The sequence below is a fragment of the Varroa jacobsoni genome, unplaced genomic scaffold, assembly GCF_002532875.2.
Source record: "Varroa jacobsoni isolate VJ856 unplaced genomic scaffold, vjacob_1.0 scaffold_1436, whole genome shotgun sequence".
NCBI lineage: Eukaryota > Metazoa > Arthropoda > Arachnida > Mesostigmata > Varroidae > Varroa > Varroa jacobsoni.
In genome coordinates, this window is record NW_019214338.1 from 107,380 (window position 1) to 132,142 (window position 24,763).

Below are 24,763 nucleotides of genomic sequence, written 5' to 3' on the forward strand. Positions count from 1 at the left end.
ACGTTTTTCAATTATTGCAGGACTATTATTACAAAATATATATGTACTATAGAAAAATGAATCGCTCCGTTAAATAGCACCGCACGATTATCAGTAAAACTATGCCTGAATTTCTAAGCCATTGTTAGATGCGGCAGTGGAGCCATACTCTCCTCGTCGAAACGCTTCGTTAGTTTAATTCTTATTTAATTAAGAAAATATAAAAAATCCAGATCAAAATTTTGTGGTTTTTCCTGCTAGAAAAATCCTGCGACAAAACTTTAAAAAATAATATTTAACTTACATAAATAATATTTCTCAAGAAACGCCCTAGTAAAAATATTTCTAAATACCTACGTTTGCTCGGTGTTTAAATCGGTTACGTCTATATCAGGAAAATTATGTTAGAAAAAAAGGCAGACTAACAGCACTTTCGCCAATACTTTAATTAAAGCGCTAATTTTGTATTCATTTTTAGTATTTTTGGGACATGACTGTATCACTTAGTTATTATAATAAAGCTCATTAAATTAAATTCAATATTTTTTTTACGACTCGAGCATGGCACATTTGAGGTACATTTTGAGTATATCATACGACACTTAATAACATTTTTAGAATTTTCAAATCTATTCGTTTTGCGCTTATCAACAAACTGTGCTCAGCTTGTAGCCATCGATTATTTATTTTTATATATTTCTCTTGGTGGTTAAGTGTAACCACATTACGTTTTAAAGATTCGCGGACTTTCGTCTGCTTCGGCGCGGCTCGTTGTCCTATTCATCAGAGCGCCAAATATTTGTAGCGGTACTTGTGAGCAAAAATGTGTTAATCGGCGATCCTGGTGTTCTTTATATTTGGCGCAACCTTATCGTTGGAAGTGTATTTTTGTGATGGGGTGATTGTCAGTACAATGTAAGGTTTTTGTGCTTTGTACAGTAACGTTTCTTTTCATGTTTCATCTGCCTGGATTTGTCATTATTTGCTTTTTTTTTTTGGGTGAAGTAGAACATCCATCACCAAATGCAGAATGTCTTACTCTATGTTAGCCATATCCTAAATCCTTTGTGACCCTTCGCTCTTTCGCTCCGCCGCACATGGGGGGTTCCGTTGGCGCGGTGGCCCGTGGCCCAGTGGAAGGGTAAGCTCCCACTCACTCGTAGTATAGCTTAGAGCTTGCCTATACCAACCAAGCTGTCTCGTTACCCCGTGGTGGCCATCGTCAGTAGCAACTGCCGTCTAACCAACCCATTGGGAGAGAAGACCGGGCTTCAGCTCGGATTTTGTTTGTTCAGTAAGTCATTTGGTTGGTTTGCGGTGTGGCCTCTGCTGTTGCTCGCGTTCTCTGTGTTGTCAGGACGGTTAGCACGCGACCGTACCGTGTCGGCCACCTTCGCTGCGGCGGTTGCAGTGTACTGTGCCGAATCAAGCCAGATCATTAGTAACTCAGCTTCGACGGACGTGGTTGTCAGACATCGAGTTTGGGTAATGGCGTTTAGCTGAGAGGCTTGGATAGCGGCCATTGCTACGGGATAAAAGGAAAGCCGAACAGAAGCTCATGCAATGATCAACCTTCAGGGGGACATAGCCGAACGACATAAGTGGTGCACACAACGGCTTAACGGATTATTCCATGCTTCGAAGACTCGTCTCTAACGCCAAGCTTTCCCTCTCTCTCACTGTTAGTCATTGCTGAGGGCGAACCTTATAGCGCGCTTTGCTCTCGACAGCCGAAGCGGCGGCGGTAGTAGTGGCGCGGCTCTCACCTCTTATGCTAGTCTGGATTGGTTGGCGAGCAGTGGGCAGCCAGTGCCGTTCTCTGTCACCAACGCCACAAGATTTCGGCGATCGGGTCGGCCCGTCGGTCCGGATCGGACCAGACCGCTGATCCAGCTGGCCCACTAAAGTCGAATCTTGGATGGGTAGAATGTAGAAATGTAGAGATCTCGCTAGCCACTCAGCGCGCTGGTGGTGCTGATGATGGTGTAGACTCTATTCATACTCGTGGTCATCGGGTCGTCGCTAGCCGTCGTTCGCAAATGTAACAGAACGGGTGTTGTAAAAACATTTCTTTCGTAGTGTTGTATGCATTTGTTGCTGAGTCGCGACGGCTGTCCTATTCGCGGTGGCACAGGCTACATTTTAGGCGGTATCACAAACCCCGACGACCATCAAAACCGAGTGTGACCCGAACGTGACAGGGCTACCAGCGCGCCAATCTGTTTCTTGTTTGCGAGGCGAAAAAATGTCGCCGCGGCCATCGTACCAACAGCTACACCAGCAGCAGCAGCAGCAACAGCAGCAGCGGCAGCAGCAAAACCGGCAGAATCAGTCGTGACACGCGATGCTGCCGTCGTTTCGGTTAGCCGACAGCGAGGGCAGCAATTAGAGAGCGGGCAACGACAACAACAACAGCAGCGGCAACGACGACAGACATAGCAAAATGTTAGCGAAATAACAGGCAAGAAAATCAGGTCCGATACGGCCATAGCGAGAAGCAGTAGCAGAGAGAGTAAATGGCTTTTCAATGAGAAAGTCACTGGATTTTATTTACGTGGTCGGTGTCTGGTAGCTTACTTTTACTGGTGATGGTTTGGTGCTGCGCATGTGCGTCTATTGAGCAACTAAAGTGCTGAGTGAAAAATATCTGCTCGTATAGACTATCTCGGAACAGGTTCAAGCTTTGAAGAGCTCGCCTTCTCGCTTCCTTCTTCTTCTGATTGTTATTAAATCTTTTTATCATCTCTTGTCTGATGCTGTTGGCGCTTTCCTCTTTCCTTTGTATTGTCCGTACCTAGAGACTCTTTATTTCCTTGCCGCACTCGTGCATGTATACAGAGAAACTGTGTGTTTCTGCAGCAGCAGCAGTAGCAGTACGGAGTGCCGCAACGACGGTCAGCAGTATTTTCATGGAATCTTAACCGATGAGCTGCTATCGGTGCATCTCCAATTGAATGAACGAGAAAATTCGCAAAGCTGGGATGTGAGCGGGCTTCGTTTCTGGCATTTTGTATGTTTTGGTGAGTGTGGAATGTGAATACGTCTTTGCGTTTGTTTGGTGCGGCTGTTCACAGGTGGAAGGTATTTATCAGTCATTTTTTTCTTGCTTACCTGTCAACGGTGGGCATCTCGCGTGAATAACAGAATGTAGAGCAGGGACGAATTCGCTGTCAAAGTGGTGGTGATAGCTGTTGTTTGGGTGTGTAGCAGGAGGTGAGGCCCAGGCCTAGCGAAGAGTGACAATCGTTTTATGAAATAGTAGCACCAGTTGGAGCGGGCACAAAAGGAACTTCAGGGAAACTGGGAGGGAAAAAAAAAGAAAAGGGGACTTTTTTGACTTGAAACGATGTATCCTTCACAGGTTAAAATCCATGTTGTTGGTCATCGTTGTTACTGTCGTTGAGAGCATCAAGATATATTCCTATCCGTGAGGTCTACCGCAATGGAAGTGCAGGATATTTCCGTTGCCCTATAGCCACCTGGAATGCGGTGTTTTTTCATCATCTTGCTGCACGTCGCTTTGCTCATCAGTGTTTCATCGTGTAGATCGCTCGGCGTGAGCGTCTAGGAGTGCTGTTCAGAGAAAAAGGTTATCAGAACCCTGTTGCACACCATAACTGCGACGAAATTAGCAAGCGTTGCGATACATAGAAGATTTGATAGCTCATCGAATGGGATAGAAAAATGTATTCTTTCTCCACAAAGAACAAGACAGGATAAACGACTTCGACCACGAACGTATATACGAAAACTGAGACATTTCGACAAGAGCACATGAAAATTGTTGTCGAAACCATCGGCAACAACAGAAAGTATTGTTTTGTCATTTTCGAGAATAACGAACGAACAGAAAGTAAACAGCAAGAAAAAATGTCGGCTTTAAGTGATCTCATTAACAGCGATGCGGTAAAGCATCTTTTGAGCGGGTCTTGGGACGGCTCACCGGTGACATACATGGCCAAATTTGAGATGGAACGTCGTCCCTTGGTTTGTCCTTTACTCCAGCGACTCGACCTGCCTGATCGAAGCGTCATAATGATCCAGCCTTTGAAACGAAGTTCGCAGCGCTGCGGAGGCGGGGGTGGAAACATGATGCGATCTAAAAGCTCGGGCTCATCGACGCTGTACATCGACGATGACGACTCGCTTGAGGAGACTGGTGGATGTCTCGCCGATCTGACAGGCTGTCCTTTCGAATGGACCCCTGGCGGGCTCAACACGCATTCCATGAGTCTCCTCGAATCTCCCCCATATGATTCTCAGGTAGGTGCGCCAGTGGGCTGGTGGCTGACCATTGCTTGTGTTCACGGAATGATGGTATTATATTTAGACAAAGATGACCTAAGCAGCTCTGTGTAGGCCAGACGAGATGGATACGACCGACGGTGGTAGTATTGCGTACTAATTCCACACAATACGAGAACATTAATATAATAACTGTTGCCAAATCAGATGATCTACGTGCACATGCTAATGGAAGCCGCACGTTCTGAGCTGAAGCAGTGCACTCACCGTAGAGCTAAGTGATTACAATGTATAATATGTACTTCTCTATATATTGTATATTGAAAGGCTTAGACTTTATTGAAGGCTCATATATGTGTTTCGTGGCCAATTGATGACGGGTGCGTCAACTAATAGGATTCTGAGAAAAAACAGCAAAGAACATGGGCACTATTTATGCAAGTTAGTCACTATCCCCATAGCAAATAGAAAAGATCGTGCATGGTTTTTATATTTACTCTGAAACACTATAGGGGGGCGTTTTAGTAATAATTTTTTGGAACTATTTGAGCAAGGCTCCTCTAAGCCGTTGCTCCTATACAGCATACACACGCGGCATGGAGCAATTCCAGTAATTTCGGAAATTATTTACCTTGGATCTTTACTTTGTAGATATTGATATTTGGCGTGTTTACTCGAACTCAAAAAACCACGCAGGCCTAATCTTCTATCAATCCTTGGCCAAGGTACATACATGTCATGAGATATGGTTTTGTACTTATTGTGTTAGCGTGTCAAGCGGCGATTATATGAAGGAGAGCTCCTTATGTGATATTCGAAGACGGACCTACAACGATAACCATACGGCGATCAAGGAACCATTTCTTACGAGTCAGCTCGTGGCTCCTTATAGAGAAAGTAATAGACTATGCATAAACTGCAAAGGCAGCAACATTTTTTTCCTGTTTTACTTTTACAAAGGAAAAGCATGTCCTTCCCACAAAATGTATTCTATAAAGTCAATAAAGCTATTTTGCAATCTGATTCGCTTAATTATTTGTCTTTGCTCGGTTCTGCCACTTACTGGCCCGAGTTATGGTCTTCTGTTCACCGCAGCCTTATCTTCACCGTAACAAATAACGCAACTGTGAAGATATCATTATATTTTTTCTTCTATGTACATTAAGCAAAGAAATGCTGTAGTTTTAGTGGTCCAATTTTATTTTGCATAAGCGTCGGTAGTATATATATATAATCAACTGAGCCGGTTTTTTATGGGGCTGAAAGCATAAATCTCAACCAGCTTGTAATTCGACTGGCGATTCGTTCATCGAACCTATCGCACATTGGCCACTCACACAAAACATCGCAGTTATCGATATCGAAAACTGTCAGCGTGTCTACGTTAGAGTACGTAATTGGTTATATGTTCACGTGTTCATGTGTTTTGATAGTGCAGTATACCTATAGTATACTGCACTATCAAAACTGACTGAACTACCTACTATAGATATCCAAGTTCTTTTTGTTGAAATTCGCTAATCATTCGGTTGTTCCTCTTATAGGCTTACCCAAAGAGCCTTTGCAGGCTTTATTCCTCTTTCCACCTATTCAGAACCCTTCCTATTACACTGTATAACTGTCTATAATGATGCTGTATAAGGTTCATTAACAGCGTCGTGCAGTTTTGACGGTTCTCCTTCTCTACTTTGGGCTCATAGGACCCTAAATACTAACTACTAGACAGCATGTGGTCACTAGGTTCTATGGCCACTGAAGCGTAGTGTGAGGATGTTGGGACAACTATCTGGCAGGCTGCGTCACACAAGGATCGCCACCTGCGTATGCTTTAAGAGGGCAGGCCATAATCTGGCTAGATGGTATTATTTTTTTACGCGCGTCTGAGCTTTCATCTACCGAGAGAGGGGACTCTGGAATTTTGTCATGGTATCTTTTTCTATGTGTATAAAATGTTTGCCCGAACAAATACTTCTTCGTCAACGAATTACCCTAGCGGACGTTTTAAATATTTAAAAAAATTTTATCGCAAAACTACATCGAAAGTCTCGAAATTGCTAGATAGTAAAGGTAGCTAGGGGCAAAAGCTTACAAAACAAATGGCCATATAATGTATTGAGTTTTTCAACTTTGACATAAAGTAAAATATATAATAAATTTATTTCAGTTACGAAGCTAGTAATACTAAAACATTACAGTACAAGAATAATAAAATAGAATTGTTGGTATTCTAGTCAGAAAGTTATATCCGGCGGTCCATCCAGTAAAAAAAAAGCCTGACCTGACTTAAATTTCAAAAAAAAGTTTGCCACGACAATGCAAGATCCTAAAATATTGTGACTTCAAAGGAACTTGTCACTTAGGCCCAGACAAGATGGATTCAATGACGTTTGCCATGTAAGGTCCCGAATTATCCTGGGTAGAAAAGTCCTTTATCTATGAATCTTTTTTTGCTGAATAGTTTCAACTATTTTATGCTGTTAGGCCATATGCATGGTCTTATTGTTCATTTTGTTTTTTCAAGCATTTCTCAGTGCCTACTAATGTCCCAGCTTAGTCAAGTACAGTTCATAGTTATTTATTATGGAGATCTAGTTTCTTCCGAAAATATTCATCCGTCTTTCTGCTTCAGATCAACGCAAAGACTTCTAATTTTTGATAAAATTTCATAGGTTTTTGCTACCTGACAATAGTCGAGGGTTCTCATTGCATCTTTGCCGTTAATTGATGAGCTGTGGCCATCCAAGGTTGTAATGGATCTTGGGCGGCTGACAGGAACGTTATGTGTCAGGATCGAGATCTTTGATTAATAATTAGGGCGAAATAAAAAAAAGGGTCGGAAAAGCAGTATTTAACTCGAAATATCTATTGTTGGGGCCAACTCGGACTGAAACGTTCCTTATTATATGAGGGAACTTGAACAGAAGTAAGAAAGAGGTGACCAGGTGCTTTCAAACAATGCATTGAAAAATTAGGCGAACATTACTTTCTGAAAATTCTCATATCTTAAAGCGTCGTTACGTGTGAAATATGAAAAACACTGATCCGATATTTCAGGATGAAACCATTTTATAACTGGGCGACATTTCGTGATACCTTTTATTTAAGACATATTCGTACTCTTACAAATCTAAAACCAGTTACTCGAAATATCATCACTGGCTTTTAGTGGACGAGTCGTAGTGAGTCATAGAAAATCAAAGAAAATTGAGCGGTTCAGAAATATGAATTTTATCGTGGAATTACAGCGGCGGAGGCAGCTCGCCGCCTAAATTTTGAATTGTGTAAGGCTTTTACTACTAGAAACACCGTGAGCTGTTGGTTCAAAAAATTGCGAGAAACACATTTTCAGTTTACGACTTAGTCTCGTGGACCACCCCCTGCAAAAGAATAACTTCACAAATGGGTGCGGACGATTCGAACGAGAATTAACAACGAAAAGGTCGACACGTTTTGCTGTCATGTCATAGCAGTGATCTACTCTTTTATCGGATCGTAACTTGTGATAGAAAATGGATCCTGTACAAAATATGTATATGGTCACAGTAGTGGGTGGACGTTAATGAACTACAAATTTACACCTGTAAGAGCAACACTATGATCTGGCGACTATGATGAATGACAGGGAGTCTCCACCAGAAACCTCTGCACTTTTGCCACCGTTACTCTTGCGGTGTGAGATTGAGCGGTGTCGAAAAAAATGAGTTTCTAGTGTTGGCTGCATAATGTAGAGTTTTTTTCGATATCTTCACCAGTTGTTAACAGCACACTTACCCGTAATCTACAAACTAGGATTCATAAAGCTGAATAGCTAAAGGAGCTCGTAAAACGTTTGGATTAAACCACCAAACGGACACCATAACCCTTTGTAGCCTAACATTTGTGTTGGCACGACGTTCCGCCGGTCCAGTTGTATCCATCCAAATAGAGATGATGTTTTTGCATCATTATTACACCAAACTGAATGCCAACGTCAGTGTACTTTGAAATAGGCCAGCTTCACCTTAACCCTCAACTCCTTGTTAGTTATTTTTACAGAGGTCTAAATCTGATTCTTCTTCTACGAAATCCATTTTCCAATTCAAAATTTCTTTCCCGGTATCTTTTGAACGGACGGCTCTCGATACTTCTAGTAGTAAAACTTTCATTGAATAAAGGTTGATGCGGCAAGCTGTTTTTGCTGCGCTAGTTGAAGGATAAAATTTACACTTTTAAACCACTCGTTTTTTTTTCTTTATTTTACATGGCTATCTATAATTTGTTTGCGAAAAGCCGGAGTGAACGGCCTATGATTTTGGAAGGAGACAAGTGACTCTCGAATACACAAAATAATACGAAATACCGCACTGTTACAGAAGAGTGTCATCTAGGAAAAATGTGGTGTTTGTCGCATTTCTTACGGATGAACTTAATATATATGAGCCTCGAGCAATATTAGTAGGTGTAAACTTCTTAAAGGGTTTCTCAAATATGCTAGATACAAGAAATTTCAACAGAATCGAATTTTCAGCTAATAGCAAAGGTCCAAAAAAGACGAGAGCTCGAAAAGCTCAGAAGGTTCACCAAAACCCAGAAAGGAGCAAAGAATCTCAGAAGGATTACCTGTTCCTATATATCTGAACAACTCATTTGGCTATTTCCTTTCCCAAGACAGCCGTTAATATCTGTACCGAACTTATGAAAATTCGGGTACGTAAAAAATTCTTTTTAACAATGTTGATTAGTTTTTGAGCCCTTTTAATATAAACGCTCTTCCGGTTTGTTTCACAAAAATTTTCCTTGGGTTTTTCAAAAACCGCATTGAAACTATAGATTCTGGAACAAAAAAGAAATTGCTCAATCTCGTTGACGCTTCACCCGACGCAAAGGGATTGGATAGCTTAACTTAACCTGAAAATAGTTGGATTCTTGTCCGAAGTGCGAAAACAACGCATCAGTTTCCGCTATGAAGAGTTTGTTGTTTCATTCTGAAAGGAATTGATTTTCATCAATTACAAAAAATAACAGATAAGTGCATGCCCGCTACGATAAACAGATCACCAAAGTTTAGAAGTTTACATTCTAGTCCACTCTATATCACTACTGCCTTGGTTTTAACCCCCTATACGTTCTTAGCTGAACTTATTTTCTCTCATTGCAGCACTGGCACTTAGTATAGATCATATCACGTTGAAGTCCCGTATTCGCTACATTTGATATGTCTTTTCTAGATAGTTTCTCTTACGTGTGCCGTTGACGTATCGCGCTATTCATTTTAGTTAACATTGACCATGTCATTACAATGTTTCGTGACCCTTGTGTGCGTGTACTTTACCGCCGTCTTTTTCGTATTACAGATAAATTCCCCATGCACTCCGAGCGTGCCGCCGTCCTCATATCTCCCCGATAGAAGTGCGGTCGCTAACGGGGTTTCAGGTGGTGGCAACTCGGAACAGATGGTCCTCTATAGTAGAGTAGCAGGTGCAGTTGCTGGAGTACCCGCAGTATCGTCCTCGGGCGTAAGCGGTGGTACGTTCTACGCCTCACCGCTGCGACCCCTTCCCGCAGATGAAGCCACTTCGGTCCTCAATTCGTTGAGCAGCGTGCTGGCCAACTCTGTCGCTTCCACACCCGATGGACCACCCAGACAGGTAAATTTATGTTCAGTCAGAGCCATGAAATTTCAGAGCTACTTACGTCGAAGTCGTGTTAGTTTATTTTGCTACATAAATCGAAAGATTTACTTCAGTTATTTAGCGCATTTTATATAAATAGCTGAATTGTAGGTATATTATTCTCTTTTTTAAAGTAGGTCTTGTTTAGACAGGTTTCTCTTTTCGAAACAGCGAAATGTTAAGCTAGATTTGGGTATATTACAGGCCGTTTAATGTAGGGAAAAAAAAGATATGCGACTACAAATGATCTAACACATTAGTACCAAAACCTGTAGCGCTATGAACTATGGTATCTGTATCTTCAACATTTCATAAGAGACAAATTAATTTCAGTTCTATATATATATGCTATAATAAATAAATTGTGCATCTCTTACGTCCGGTATTGCTGTACGTGAACAAGATGTGCTTAATTTAAGCTTTCAAAATATATTCCATCAAAATAAAAAAAAGAAAATAAAAATCTCATCAAAGGAGTAGTCGACGGCCTAGATAACCCTCACGGGGTTAGTTGTCCGAGTGATTCATTGTGACCAATATTAATAATGTAACATTTGTGAACATTAGCGCCTGTCAATGAAAAAATTTCACTGAAAATAATCAGTGTCTGCGACAAAAAGGCAATCGTCAGTGCAAAAGTTTGCGTTGCTTTTCAACTTCTTCAAAGTTAAATCTTTCGCATGACACTTTGGCCGGGGCATTCTGCCAAACTTTCCTTATACTACTTAGATGTGACTAGTACAACTCGTATACAATTTAAGTCTTCTTTTTTTTTGGCAACTACTTATGATGCAGGCGTTTATCTTAACGCTTTTCATCTCGTTCGGCATTCTATTTTTTGCGAGTCGTGTTGTCCATTCGCGTCCAGTAAAGTTAAGGTCTTAAACACCCATGACGTACTAAGTCATAAATGAGTTTTTCATATAGCAATCCCAAAAAATGACTAGAATGGGGTTGACTAATAAAGACAAGGAATAGGTGCGCTTGATTCACAAGCTCTCCTTCTGATTTTAACAGGTGACTAATACCACGTCTTTCGTATGCAGTGCCAAGTTCTTACATTATACGTATTGCAGTTACGGTAATTGTATCAAATGCGATTGTCTGCTTGTCAGGTTCCGCCGGTGTGGATTCCGTGCGATGGTGCCGACCCACAGTATACAGCCTTTCTTGGCCAACATCGAGCCGAGGGAGTCGCATCTAGAGTGGTCGTCACATGCCGCGGACCCGTTGAGTCAAAAGTGAACATACTTTTCGTCACGAGTTCCTAATGTTCATCTAATATATTGCTCGCTTTATTTTGATTTACCATAAAACCGTAAACAATGCAAAATACATGTGCTAGTTATGCATTTATAAAGCGTGATGGGTTTAGGTTTCGAAAAGATTGTAACTTTCTAAGTTACAACTTTTAACTGCCCTGTAAAGTCTATGTGTTAAGTTCACATGTTTACCTATGATGTTTAATTAGGTTCTATCTAATCGAATGATTATATTGATCACAACAGGATTTGCCGACATATGGGTGCATTTTACGAAAGCATTTCTGGGGTCTGTCCCAGCACCACTGCCACACGACTACTCAGCTCTCCTCTCGCTACGACGTCCTTAACATCTATTCGCTTTCCGAGCCCCGATTTGCTTCGAGCGCCAATGACATCATGCAGGTAATTTAAACGTTAGAGGTCGTGGAGTCTTATCATCTAATGCAACACTACTAGGCAATACAGGTGTATGTAATGAAACACAATATTATTTTTAGATTTTTTCAAAACTTTTTTTGTACAATTTAAATTTGTATAAAAATTCAACAATATTTACTCTAAAATAGCCTTATTTATAATTCGTTAATAGAGGTATTACTTAGTGATTTCTCATGGCTTGCTTTTGCAGATTGACTGTTGCTGGAACGGTCGGGCAACCCATTTATTGCAAGCCCCTGTGATCGATGCTGTGTGCCATTTGACGGTACAGATTTCGCCAGGCAACGAGAAGTCGCCATGTCGATCCATTTTCAAGGAACTACAGCATATGCAGAATCTCGTCAGTTGCCTAAGTTCAGGCGAAATGGCGTGGCAGAAAGACTTTTCTTTCCCCCCCTTTATGGAGAAAATTAAAAATCTTTGCAAGGTAAGTTTTACGCTCAAAAACAATTCTACTACAACTTTAAGCTCTCATCAAAGCGCCCATAAAGGTATATATTAAGAAGATACTTCCATTGTGCTGTATTCTTATATCGCTGTAGAAGAGCCAAACTTCTACATAAATATATATTAGACTGCTACAAGGGAGTCCGGCGAACTCTAAATTGAATAACGTTGTAAAAATGCTAACAGGCAAAATTTGTGTGGCTAAATACTCTAGCTTTCTAGAAACATGTGAGTAAAAATCGGTCAAGTTAGCTCCAGAAAATATGAGTTCCGAAGAAAAAAACACCTTCTAATCTCAAAAATCAGCACTTAGTGGTTAAGTTTTTGTTTCTCGAAGACCACAGCGCTGTGGAACTTCATTGAAGACTGGTAAAAACGTTCGGTAAGGCGATCTTAAACGAGAGCACAGTAAGCGAATCTTGGGAAACTGACGTGTTGAAAAAATTCGATGTCGGTATACGAAAGACAATAATGTTTTGCCGCATCAAGGGTCTTTGCGAAAACATATTTTAGAATAAAAGGACTTCGTTGGCAAAAATTCGCCTTTCACATGTAACATGCTATCGAGTTGTAACCTCAATACTAAACATACGGTCGCCGCAGACAAGGCATGGTTTAATCTCTACTCCCAGACGAGGGAATGGCGTCGACCTGGAAAGAAATTCGGTGGCAGCGTCGAGTAGGTTCAGAAGTACGGTGATAGTAGAACCTGCAATAGACATCAATGGCATCTGCCAGAAAAGAATATCATATGTGTACTGAGAGATTTGCCACAAATGAAACAATGAATTTAGTCTATCTTGATTTCTCAAGAGACCCATTGATCGTTGGATCGAAAACACTAAGTCTGGTTGATGACAACGCCTGACCTCATCTCCACGCCTCAATTACTTCTTGGATGCACTTCTTCTCTCGATCTAATTACGGGATTGTCCAAAACTATAAAGGGCAGCTGATCGGCAAGCATGTCGCGCTGTTGATTTACTTCGGTAACGAAATTCAGAAACGCAAGTGGTCGGTATATGGCTGTACAGAAGCTGCCAGGGCGCTGGGAGAAGTTTGTAAAAAAATAAAGCAAAACACCCCTAACATCTTCCAACATAACCTTAGCCAAATTAGCATTTTCAAAATACGCTGGATTAATTTGTAACAGCCTAAAGTAATTTATTAGATGTTGATACTAATTATATTTCACTATATTGTCTAGTTTGAGATCTTGCTAGCATAGTCGCCTAATGGCCGTTAACCATTCGATTTAACAGAATTATGTTTATTTTTTTTGACGAACAGAGTGCGCGGGTAGGCGTTATTCGTCCAACAAATAATGTTAAACAATCAGCACTTGACGCTGCTTGGGACATGGCCGATTTTAATATCTGTCTTGAAACTGTCGTTGCCTCAAAAAGGCAGCCGGTTGATTTCACTGATGAACTGTGGACAATCATCTATGGGTGCGCCAACTATCAAGAGCTCAAGGACGCTCTGTCGTACGTCTTCAGTCAAGTAGGCTGGCCTCGCTTTTATAATATATTGCTATAGGAAATCTCTTTATTTAGTTATCACCTAGAACTAGGTTTTCACAGCTACTAGTGGATCACCAGTGAGCACCAGAAGTGTATTAACTTAATAGTATGATATGTTGTCAAGCGATTAGTTAAAAGGGTATTTAAAAAGAATATAGCGGACTGAAGCCTGGCAGACATATCTCTATTAAATTACTAAAAACTAAGAGATTGCTGCGCCATTGCTTTTTTCATCTTAACTCTTTCATCTTAATCAACTAATGTTTCACATAGAAACGCACTTGTGGTTTTTGGATAATTTAATATTTAACATTTAACAAATAAACCCATCTTAGCCAACATGAGATCAATTGTCCTAAAGATGTGCTTTCCTCCATCTATGATCGATAGTAATTGTTATAATTCCGATGTCATATTGCTGTAATTTTGCACGACATGGAGCATATATTAAAGCGTCTGTCCAATTAGACATTTTTTAAAGAACTTGCTGTCACCATAAGTCATAGTTTTTTTTTTATTCGAGACTTAATATAACTGTTTTCGATACAGGTGTCGAGTGGCCAAATCAAACCGTACGTAGCGCCGAACAATCACACACAGATGGCGCAAGTGCTACGTGATATGTCCGCACAACTCTGTTCCGAACCGACGTTACAAGGCGTCACGCCGTTAACGCTTGTTGCTGAGATGGGTCTCCAAAAGTTGCAGCGAGATTATTTGCACATATTCAGCGGTCTCGAGCTCGCCAGTGCTGAGCAGTTGGCGCCATTCTTCCGCGGAGCAGGACCTCTACGATCATTTCCCGACCTCGGCACAGCTGTCAACGAGCTTCTTCGGGTGCAGGGCGTCCTCGATATGGTCATGTTGTGCAAAACGAACTTGCATCTGCCCATTCATTATCTGAGCGGCTACGCTCGCGAAGCACTCAAACAGTTGCAGGCCCAATCGCAGATAGAGACGCGACCATCGACGCAACCGGCGCTGCCAATTCCTGCGCCAGCGCCCTTGGCGCCTTCTTTTTTTGGGCATCGGTTTCGCTTCCCACTAAAGGTTGCACTCGTCCGAGCTATCCTCGACTCATTACCGCCATCCGAGTGGACGGCCTCGATTAAGAGTCGGCAAGGCGCCTACGCGGCGCACACTATTACGCACATCTCACAACGGGCCCCATTTAATCATCTGACGAGGGACACAAGCTACGAGGCGCACTACAGTCCTCGAGATCCAGACTATTTTTGTACCCTCGTGAACTGTACACAAGACAAGCTCCGATGAGTGTAACCTCAGCCTCGCACAGACGCAGTGCTCCCCAACAGCATTTCTATATCCAATCTCATTCCCTTTGGTCTGTCTCCCCGACCCCTCGCCTAGCCTCAGCCCCACGTATCTCTCTTCCCGCCAATGCCTTTGTATCCTTTCTGCTTTAAATCTTTTCGCTATACCAATTTTTTGCGGTACTCTTACAATTACAATTTGTGGATAGATGGTTTAGTCAGCTAGCAATACACATAGAGCACAGTAATGCATTTGTCTTTATCGGTTAAGTAGGCTTGTCTACCGGCCCATTTTTCACCCATATTTGTAGGTGATAGGAACATGACACAAGTGACCAGACGTTTATATGTCTCAGAAGTGCATGCTTATACATCTAAAAGCTACAAAATTTCTTGTGACGATTTTCACTCGGCTTTTTTTTCCTATATTCTACATATCGATGTTTACTTAGCCATTTTTTTCAAAGTTGTGTTTTAGCCTTTACCTCCTATCGAATATGTCTAAAACCGCTCGTTACACGCAATATAAGCACGATCTGCCTCAGCTGGTCGGTTGGGTAGATGTATAAACTCCGTCCCCACCAGTGCGAATACTGCTGCTGTTTTGTAGAAGCGATTGGTTGCTTCAATCAGGTTGTATCTATCTTTTTCATCTTATTTCTGCAACGAATATTCGCTTGTATTTTCCGAAAGACATCTACTTTTGTCAGCCAAACTAAATCAATATCCTTCTGTACACAAATTCCCGCCTCAACAATTAACACCATACAATGATGAATCTCTCTAAATCTACATCCATTACTAGAAGTAGCTGTTGTTGTTGCGAAGACAAGTGCTCATGCGAACCCCGCCAAGGTCACGTTGAAATAAGGATTTGGACCAAGCTATCGACTGATGTTGGATGCAAGGTAACGGAAAACCAAAACATGGAGCGAGCGAGGACCGTGTCCTATTTACCAGTATTTAGATAGACATTGACCTTCGGTGGGGTCGGGAAGCGGATCGTGCCGGAGCAGAAAAGAATGAATTGTTTAAAATCAAAGTTCAAACAAATCAAGAACAAGTACATATTAGAAAACAAATTTACAAAGATATAGAAACGAAACAACTAGGGACACGCTAGTAAACGCCGGTGAAAATATAATAACATGACAAAGAAAAACACGGCGTACGCCAAATGGCCATCATACCCCAAACATGCAAAATCTGTCGTCATAAATGACCTGATCGTTGAAAAATTGAGTATTAACAAGGCGTGAGTATAATTTTCTGAGTTGATTAGTCTATAAAATCATAGTGAGATCGGGTGTGATGTCCCTCAGGATTCGAACTAACCATCTTTATTCTCGAGAAACGTGGAGAAAGAAACAGCTTCAACCTAAAAGGTGATCTGAGGAAGTGATGTTTGGGTTGTGAGTACTGTATAACATTGAGTGAGATACAAGAAACGACAACGGAAAGTACTTGCGTAAAACTTTTTGCATGAAACTGAATTTATAAGGCGAAAACGAAAAGACGTCGCCACCATGATGAACCATGACAAGTTAGATAGGAAAAGTACGATATGTTACGAAAAAAAGTTGTACTTGAGATGTCTGAAGTCTCGTCATAGTCTCCTTTCTGTTAACTGCACATACGCGTATGTATTTGGTATCAGGTAAGATTCTTAGCTCATGCGCGGTTGATTCGTCGGTACAGTAAACCTATCGTCCCAAGTATAGCGATGGCCCGTCATTGCCGTTATAATTCACTTCAATGCATGATGCAGGCCTACAGTTGACAGCGTCCATAGTCCTGCTTCGAAGGGCTCCACGCTCGAAACGTTGCGTAGGTATGGGAACGGCTGACGCAACGATCTATCCTAGAAGTGATAGAAAGTACTACTAACGTTGTAGCGAATTATGACTGTTCTACAACGTGCAGAATCGTTATGAGATGTTAATGTAAATGGAAACATTTCAATAAATGTAAACAATTTTTCTGCGCGGAGCGTTTACCAGCAGGTTATAAAGGTCACTGTAATTCTGTTCTAAACGAGCCCTTAGGGATACTTTGCTCTGAAAGTTTATCCGTGCACACATGCTTATAGCTAAGCTAATGAGGACAAGTACACGAGTGGAAACAATTACGGAAGATCGAATGACTTTGAGTGAATGGCGTTTATTCACTCGTTGTTATAGGCGGGTAAATCTGGGCACGGGGTCGTATAATGGAGTTGCATAGAGCCTTTAAACGGGTGAATGAATCTGATAAATTTTGATTTAAACTTTAAGATGAACTTGAACTAAGAAAATTTACCTGACAACAGAGAGAATATTACCACTATGTGACAATGTCAGGGTTGTTTCCGCGTTATAATGTGCTTGCGTTATGTATATCATGTGTGTTGTTATGTCATATAATAAAATGGTACCGAATGAGATGATTTTTGTACACGTACATAAAAATCGCAAGCATAAAATGCAATGCTGTTATACAAATCGACCGTTACTGATAATAACAATAATAATAATAAGGACGTTGTGCGTCAAATGGATGAATATCGCAAGTTGTGGTGGCAGTTTTACCATCAGTAGCAGTGAAAATAGACAAAAGTTTTTCTCGGCGGAACTTTGTCTCATTCTATTACCACGAAAACGTATAAAATGATGATTTACAGTGATATAATTAGCGCCGTTAAATAATAGAGTTTGTGGTTTGGGCGCAATGTTCTGACGACGTTTATTGGCATCTGATTTAGTGTGTACGTTTTTAGGTCTAACTGGTTACTGCACATGGACTTATTCTAGGTTTCTCGCACTTTCGTCATTTATAGCCTACAGTTAGGTTTTAACAGCCTTAACATTATTCATGTTAATGATCTCTGTCATTAGAATCCCACTAGTTTATGAGCATCTTAACATCCGGTGACAATGTGATAACAATAAATCGAGCGTGATAACCGCTGGTGGTTCAAGGACTTGGGAGATCCGTCTCAGCGCTGCCACTAAGCCACTCACTAGGTTGTACAAGCCGAGAAAACATGTTGAATGTCATTAACAAAATATAGATCGTATTATTTTAGCTGTTATTTTCGTTCTGTTCGTAACGGACCCGCTTTTTTGTTCCTTTCGAAATTATTCTTGGGATAGTTCTTCGTCGCCAGAGGACGCTTCTATACGACAATCGTTTGCAAGTACCCGTACACTGTCCTTCTAAATGTGCGTAATTAACAAGACGACCACACAGTTTTTTTGTTCGACAAACTGTACGATTGCAAAGTAGTTTCGTACGAAAATATTAATTTCTCGTAGAGAAAGAAGCGTATTGCAACTATTGTGTTAGAAGTTTTTTTTTGCTAAAAGCAATAACTCTCTGACGTTAACAGTGGATTAGTAACATGTAGTGTTTCTGTAACCATGATATGTAAACCGTTGGTTCTCTACTTGCATTTAGGCGTTCGATTCTTACGCGTTTCTTATTCGAACTATTAAATTTTATGTAAGTATAGTTATGACGTTACGACTTGGCTAATTTACCTATTTTATTGAACCGTCTGTCCGTATGTCTCATGTCGGGCTAATATATAGCATTATTCTTAAAGACCTATTGTCTAATTGGATCGATGTAATTACACTATCTATCTTGTACAATTCATATAGCACAAATATGCACGACTATGGACATAAAAACCTAGAAGCAGCACGAGGATATGTAGTATAGGATCGTTATGTTGACGTCAATCGCGTTATCAGATCTGTTGAAACTTAGTGACAAGACACTTCGATAGGAAATAGAATCGAGCGCCCCGCGCAACCTTTTTACCGTTTTCATATGATTGTAAGCAATGGTTATAATAGTAACGCTGTCGATGACGATGCCGAAGTCACTTGCTGAGCGCATCTTGCAAAGTGTGAATCAAACGAAAGACTAGATGTTCAACCACCTAGTACATGTGTATATCTAGCAACAATACAGAAGTTTGTTTTGCATCTGTTAAATACTATTCAAACAATAGTGGATTCTTCTCTAGGGAAGATGATGTATATATCTAATAGATGATAGTCGATACTCGAACAGGATGACAGTAATGTCTGAACGCTGCTACTCAGACGCCGACGGCGACCACAGTATAACTGCATGAAACAACAGAAATTCGCGTATCAAGCACCGCTTGTGTTCTATCCTAAGCAAACGAACAGATGAACGGATAATAAATCATTTCCATTATAATGACTATAATAATGGCTGTACAGGCAATAATTAGCTATGATAATGTATGGCAATTATCATAACGCCAAGAGGGGCAAATATCCAATACGTCGGCCATCGTTAATCTATATCATTTTGTCTCAACAGTAGCCATATCGACATGGTTAGAGCTTAGATTGCTACACTATTGTTATTATATTATTTATTAAAATACTAGATTATTTATAAAAAAAAAACAAATGTAAACATTGAATATAATAATAAACTCTGGATGACCTACATGCTGAAATAAGGTTGATAGCGGCGACGATAGCGAAGCTCGACATGAATGGGCGCTCGTTCCCTGAGCGTGCGCGTTCAAGTCAATGGTAACTCTGATAATGACTGGACCAACATGATTTGACCAAGAAGCAGAGATTATCGGTTCTATGACCACGTATATGCAGAGTCCTGTGTGTCCGTTCGATTGAATTCTACGCTGGTCGGAACAGAGAGTCGTTATTGTTTACAGTCGCAAAATTCGTATGACAGCTTCTAACATTTAAACGTTCAAGTTTGGGGCCAGTGGTGGCATTGCGTTCGAGTTTTGATCCATTTAAACCAGTTCTACGCGTCCAAAGAGCACAAGCATCGCTGATTAGGAAAAAAAAAACGCTATACCTTGGCTGAAACGTAGAATGAAGGAGAATTCTAAGCGGATAATAGCAAGGGGTCAGAATGCATCAGCTTAATGAATACACACACCTGTGGGCTTTGAATCAAGCAATAATAATCAACGGGCAATTAGCTAGGAACAACGTGAGGGATACCGTTACAGGCTAGTCATCAGTCGCAGGACTTGACATCGCCGGTGAAGGTGCCACGTAGCGAATTTGCTCCCGTTCATAAGGTATCGAGAACTCAGATCAATTGTTGTCACCTATTTAGTCAGACTGTCTTCCGCAAAAAACTGAATAGGATAGAAATACGCCAGCTAGTTAACTAGGTTATCTCACAACTGAGCATAGCTCGAAAACGGTTACGATAGGGATCATCAAGAGACAATTGAGCGCGTAGGAAATAATCACTTTGTAACTAAGCAACTTTGAGAAGCAAGGTAGCACTTAGAGAACAGTCGATTCTCTGACATCGGGCAACGCATTACGGGAGAATCTTTCTCCCGTTCTGCCCGAACTAAGATCTATACTAAACTTAGAAGGTGCCAAGTATTTGAATGCCGGTGGAGTTTCATAGTATTGCATTGTTTGTCGGTTGAGACATAAACGCTGATTCAAGCTAACTAACACACGACATTATACTTAGAACAAAGTTTTTAATCAGGTATTGTGGCGACTGTACGACCGAGTCTATTCGTACTCCGCGCGTTTGGGGGTCGCGTCAGATCGATTTGTATATATGGCATTGCTAATTATGGAGGCACTTTTACTGATTAATCACCACCGTTCAAAGATCTCCGAAAGCTGTTCAAATCATTGCTGGAACAGTTTCTTTTTGAAGATATTAGCTAAGGAATGTGTGCATAAATAATTGGATACTTGATATTCTCAATGGCGATTGTTAGGCCTCGTCCAAGGCTCCCCTGTCAAAATGTAAAATGGCTCGAAATATTGCTACTAATCGTTATGAAGGTCATCGTGTCGGCCTTGGTATTTTTCATGCATCAAAGCCATACGATATCGATGAAGGATCAATGTCAAAACGACATTCAAACGAGTCTAGCTTTTGAGAGCATTGATTTGAAAATATCATGATGATTTTTGCACCAGTGAATTCTTGAGCTATGTCTAAGCAAATCATCAAAGCTTTGCACCAAAAAATATAGACGCTTTTTCGTCAATTGGAAACAATTTTTTTTTTTGCCTATCTAGGGCCTTCCTCTGTCACAACTCTGTCATAACAATGCCCAATTTTTAACACCAAAAAAAAAAATAGCGACAGTTTAATGAGAATAGCAAATGCAGTATCGGAAAAAGAATATCAGATGTAGACTGAAGAATGCGCATGCCCACGTTCGCTCAGGTGATGTGCTCAGCCGCTTGAAAGGCGGAACAATAACCAGATCTCGGATCAGTAAAAGCACATTATACGAACTAAGAGTTGACGTAACGTCTGTATAGAAAAACGGTAGAAAAGACAGTGACACAGCGAAACATGACAAAACGACGATAGTTCGCTGTGTAGCGTGAATAGCGTACACGTGCAATGAGCGTTCCATGACGGAACGATGAAAACAGATGAAGCGGGATGATACGCCGGGGCTGCGGAGGCGGTAGCGTTCGAGATCCATCTCGCTAACAGGGGGTCAACGAGCTCTGCTCAACGCGCTGTGATACCGTCAAGATTTGTGTGTGATTCCGTATGTACGTCGGAGAAGTCGGGCGAAAGTTTATTCAATTCGCAAAAGTTTGTATATTCGATCAGAAAGTGACTTTAAAACAGCATCTCAAATCAAATATCAATAGCAATAATAACAATGGCTCCTGATGATAGTTGTGCTGCTACAGATATTACCCACAAATGTTTTTAATGGGAATCTTCTCTAGGCTGGCATCAGTACTCAGACGTTCCTAATATGAAATGAAGTTCTGCTCATGCGTCTTGAATGCTAAAATAGCTCGAGTCGTATCTGCTGTTCCCCTCAGGAACATGGATGTGTTTATGGTGCAGCTTAAACATAAACTGGAGCCAGTTCGATGGTTTATTAAGTACTCAGTGGGAAACGATATTATACATTGGATTTTAATAGGCAAAGGCAGACAGCGAGGAAAAATGAAAAACCTCTTCTTTCGTTAGAGGTGTAAACGCAGATAACATCTACAACAACGTACTGCAATATAACTGACTGAACATACCATTGTTCAAACTATAATTGTATATAAGAACCTATAATAGATTACTATATATATATATATGATAATGCCGATGCAGACGACAGTAATCAATTGTTAAAACATTCAAAGAATTATAATTAATTATAGCACTACTACTTGAATCATTTATTATATGTAGTACGTAGCGTATACAATACTCATTAAGTGCGAACAATCGCGCATACCGTATTTTTCTCTCTACTGAAAATCGAACAGAGACGAACTTTTAATTATATTATTATTAATGTTCGAGGCGAATTGTGACGCATTTTCTGATACAAAGGACGAGTATAAAGGGTAGTGACCAGACTTGCAACCCGGTTGAACTACCGCCTGGGCGTAGGATACGCCTACGTAATTTGTAGATGATCTACATAGGCGTGGCGTAAGGCTGACGGGAACGCAAAAAATGCATGCAAGAGGCCGTGTTTACGGAAGGTGACGAGAGTGGTGCGGGGTCCCGCCGCATGCAACGAGATCTAGCGTAAGCTTTGAACGGTTTTCGAAGTTCATGAATGATTGACAATAAGTCAAACGAGGACCTACGCGGCATAGTTTTATGAGTGATTATTTGAGTCAGGGTACGGTCACACCAATTGACGTCGCAACGCTAAAAGGAACTAATTACCTCCATATCCTCCTATTGTTCATCAATGGTATTTGATAAAATACCTAAATCGACTTTAGACCTGTCCGTGACCGATTATTTGCAAAGTCACAATAAAACTGGACGGTGCTTACGTATTATAGACTCAGTATAGAACCAAGCAATCAGTAGTCACAAATGTACAAAATCGTACACTAAACGACAGAAAGAAAGAAAGAAAGAAAATTGACAAAATCATTGTTGTTATTCAATAGGTCTAATGATTGCGGCAGACGTAAGTTTACATGGAAATTCCCTAAAAGTACATAAGTTTTTCAGCAGTTAAAAAAAATATACTCAGTCATCAAGAAGGGTGGATGTGTGCAAATGATTTGATGTATTTATCTCGCTAGTTTTTTTTTTCTCTGATTGTTGCTTGAGAATAAAACGAATGGATATATTAGAAACGAAGTGGATAGAAGTAGCACGATTGACAGGACACTTACGCAGGTGCACGAGATGATTTTTACATCAGTGAGCGGCACCAACCAAAAAACATGGCTGTAACTAACTCGCTAATGGCGCGTCCTCGATGGTGTTTAAGTGACGTTAGAAATATACACCAATTAGATAAACGGTGCGCTGTAAATTATCAGGCTAACGACTGGATGAACGGGACGAAAGTGCGTGCGTTCGGGTAGGAGATCTAATCCTTGCAAATAACCCCTCAGTAATACGCTAGTAGAGATCATAGCGGATAATAATTACGATAACCCTAGGACAGGAGGATAAAATAGGACAAAGTATACTATACCATAACATCAGAGAAAAATAATCACCTGTTAATTGTATGGTAACAGCAAAAGACTACGCGAGCAACTATAAGAGACAGTGCGTGCAGATGACTGAATAACTGATAATTGCAAAACCAATGATGAGAATCCAACATATTCATTGGCTGGCTACGAAATTGACGAAAAGATGCATCAACCTTCTGCTGAATTCATCGTTGTGAGTGTTTACGCTACCAGGTGGCAACGGCTACGCTGAAAACTCCTGGTGAAAATAGTATAGGATAATCGTTACCGAGATTGCTACAGCTGTATAGCTATCTATCGTTACATATGGCTCCATCACCTGTATATTGGACCTGATATGAAGGAAAAAGGTTTTGAGATGCAAATGAAAAAACCGAATAATGGCAAATACATGAATAGTACAGTCATGGACACGTTCGACAGGTCGACGTAGGCAAAGGTTGGGAGAATGGGGCACGCGGACAAGCAAAGTCTAATGAAGACGCGATCGACTGTCACAATGTGACGATCCGCCCACTGTAGGAACTAGCACGAGCTAGCTAAGCTAGCAAGGTCTCGCATTGCTCACCAATATGTGTCGTCGGCACCGTTTATGCTAATCCTATTGATGGCGAGACTACACAGAACTGAGTGGGAAAACGTAGACCATTTCCTATAGTAGACAATGCTAAATGAAGATCTCCGAATAAAGTTGGGATTTAAGTAGTAGTCGATATACAACGAGTAAGAAACACCCGGCGACGAAGGAATAATAAAGTAGTCATAATAATAAAAATTATAATAGTAACAATAGTTAGAAAAAATTAAATGGAAAGTTATTATAGTAGACATGAAGTAATAACGATTATGAAAGAGGAAGAGGATTATGAGGAGAGAGATGATACTAATGATAAAACAAATTAATAGTAATCATGTAAAGCTAATAAGAATAAATAAAATGTAGACGCTCCTTTCTCGATAACTCGTACACTCGATGTGATCTATAGTTACCTAAAAGGTAGGTGGTACCAATCTGTAACTTAACATTCATTGGCTTTCGAGCTGACGAGTGCAGTGTTTATGTTATAATTTCACGGTTTTTTTGCAACAGTAGGGGCCAGATTGAAGCATGTCATGGTGAGAGAAGTAGGTCAACCATGTAAAATCTACTTATACGCCACTATGCGATACGTTGGTTTTTATCTTTATTAACTATGGTAGTTCATCAAGCTTAAGGGCTTTGTCACTTTTCGCTATCATATACAATGCGTAATTGGGTATTTCTTTGTAGATCCTTCAGATGACTCCAGAATTTATGAAACGTTTTAAGATGTTGGTTGAATATGGAACGCTAAACGTTCTTTAAATGATCATGTCAGTTAGATCCTATAACATTTTCGTTCACTATATGTCAGATCATAGAAAAGCACGGCCAACATCATTACGAATCAAGATTCTACTACCTGCTTAAGAATAGTTTCTTCAAAAAATATTCCA

At 40.6% G+C, this 24,763-nt stretch overlaps 1 protein-coding gene across 5 annotated transcripts; it reads left to right on the forward strand.

Moving 5' to 3' along the window:
• Positions 1-755: 755 nt before the first annotated feature.
• On the forward strand, positions 756-24,254 carry Zwilch (zwilch kinetochore protein). 5 transcript variants are annotated; one of them, XM_022850048.2, is made up of 9 exons: positions 756-894; positions 2,839-2,999; positions 3,341-4,242; positions 9,558-9,851; positions 10,991-11,116; positions 11,384-11,542; positions 11,769-12,005; positions 13,316-13,528; positions 14,098-24,254. In XM_022850048.2, exons 3-9 carry the CDS (start codon positions 3,754-3,756, stop codon positions 14,821-14,823), a joined length of 2,244 nt encoding a protein of 747 aa, XP_022705783.1. In that variant the 5' UTR covers positions 756-894; positions 2,839-2,999; positions 3,341-3,753; the 3' UTR covers positions 14,824-24,254. The 5 variants fall into 5 exon arrangements, 4 of the variants coding, with proteins under 4 accessions (XP_022705783.1, XP_022705782.1, XP_086828467.1 ...); XR_015314823.1 differs by lacking the exon at positions 756-894 and having other exon boundaries at positions 989-2,999; positions 14,098-18,302; positions 18,882-24,254; XM_022850047.2 differs by lacking the exon at positions 2,839-2,999.
• The last annotated feature ends 509 nt before the right edge of the window (positions 24,255-24,763 follow it).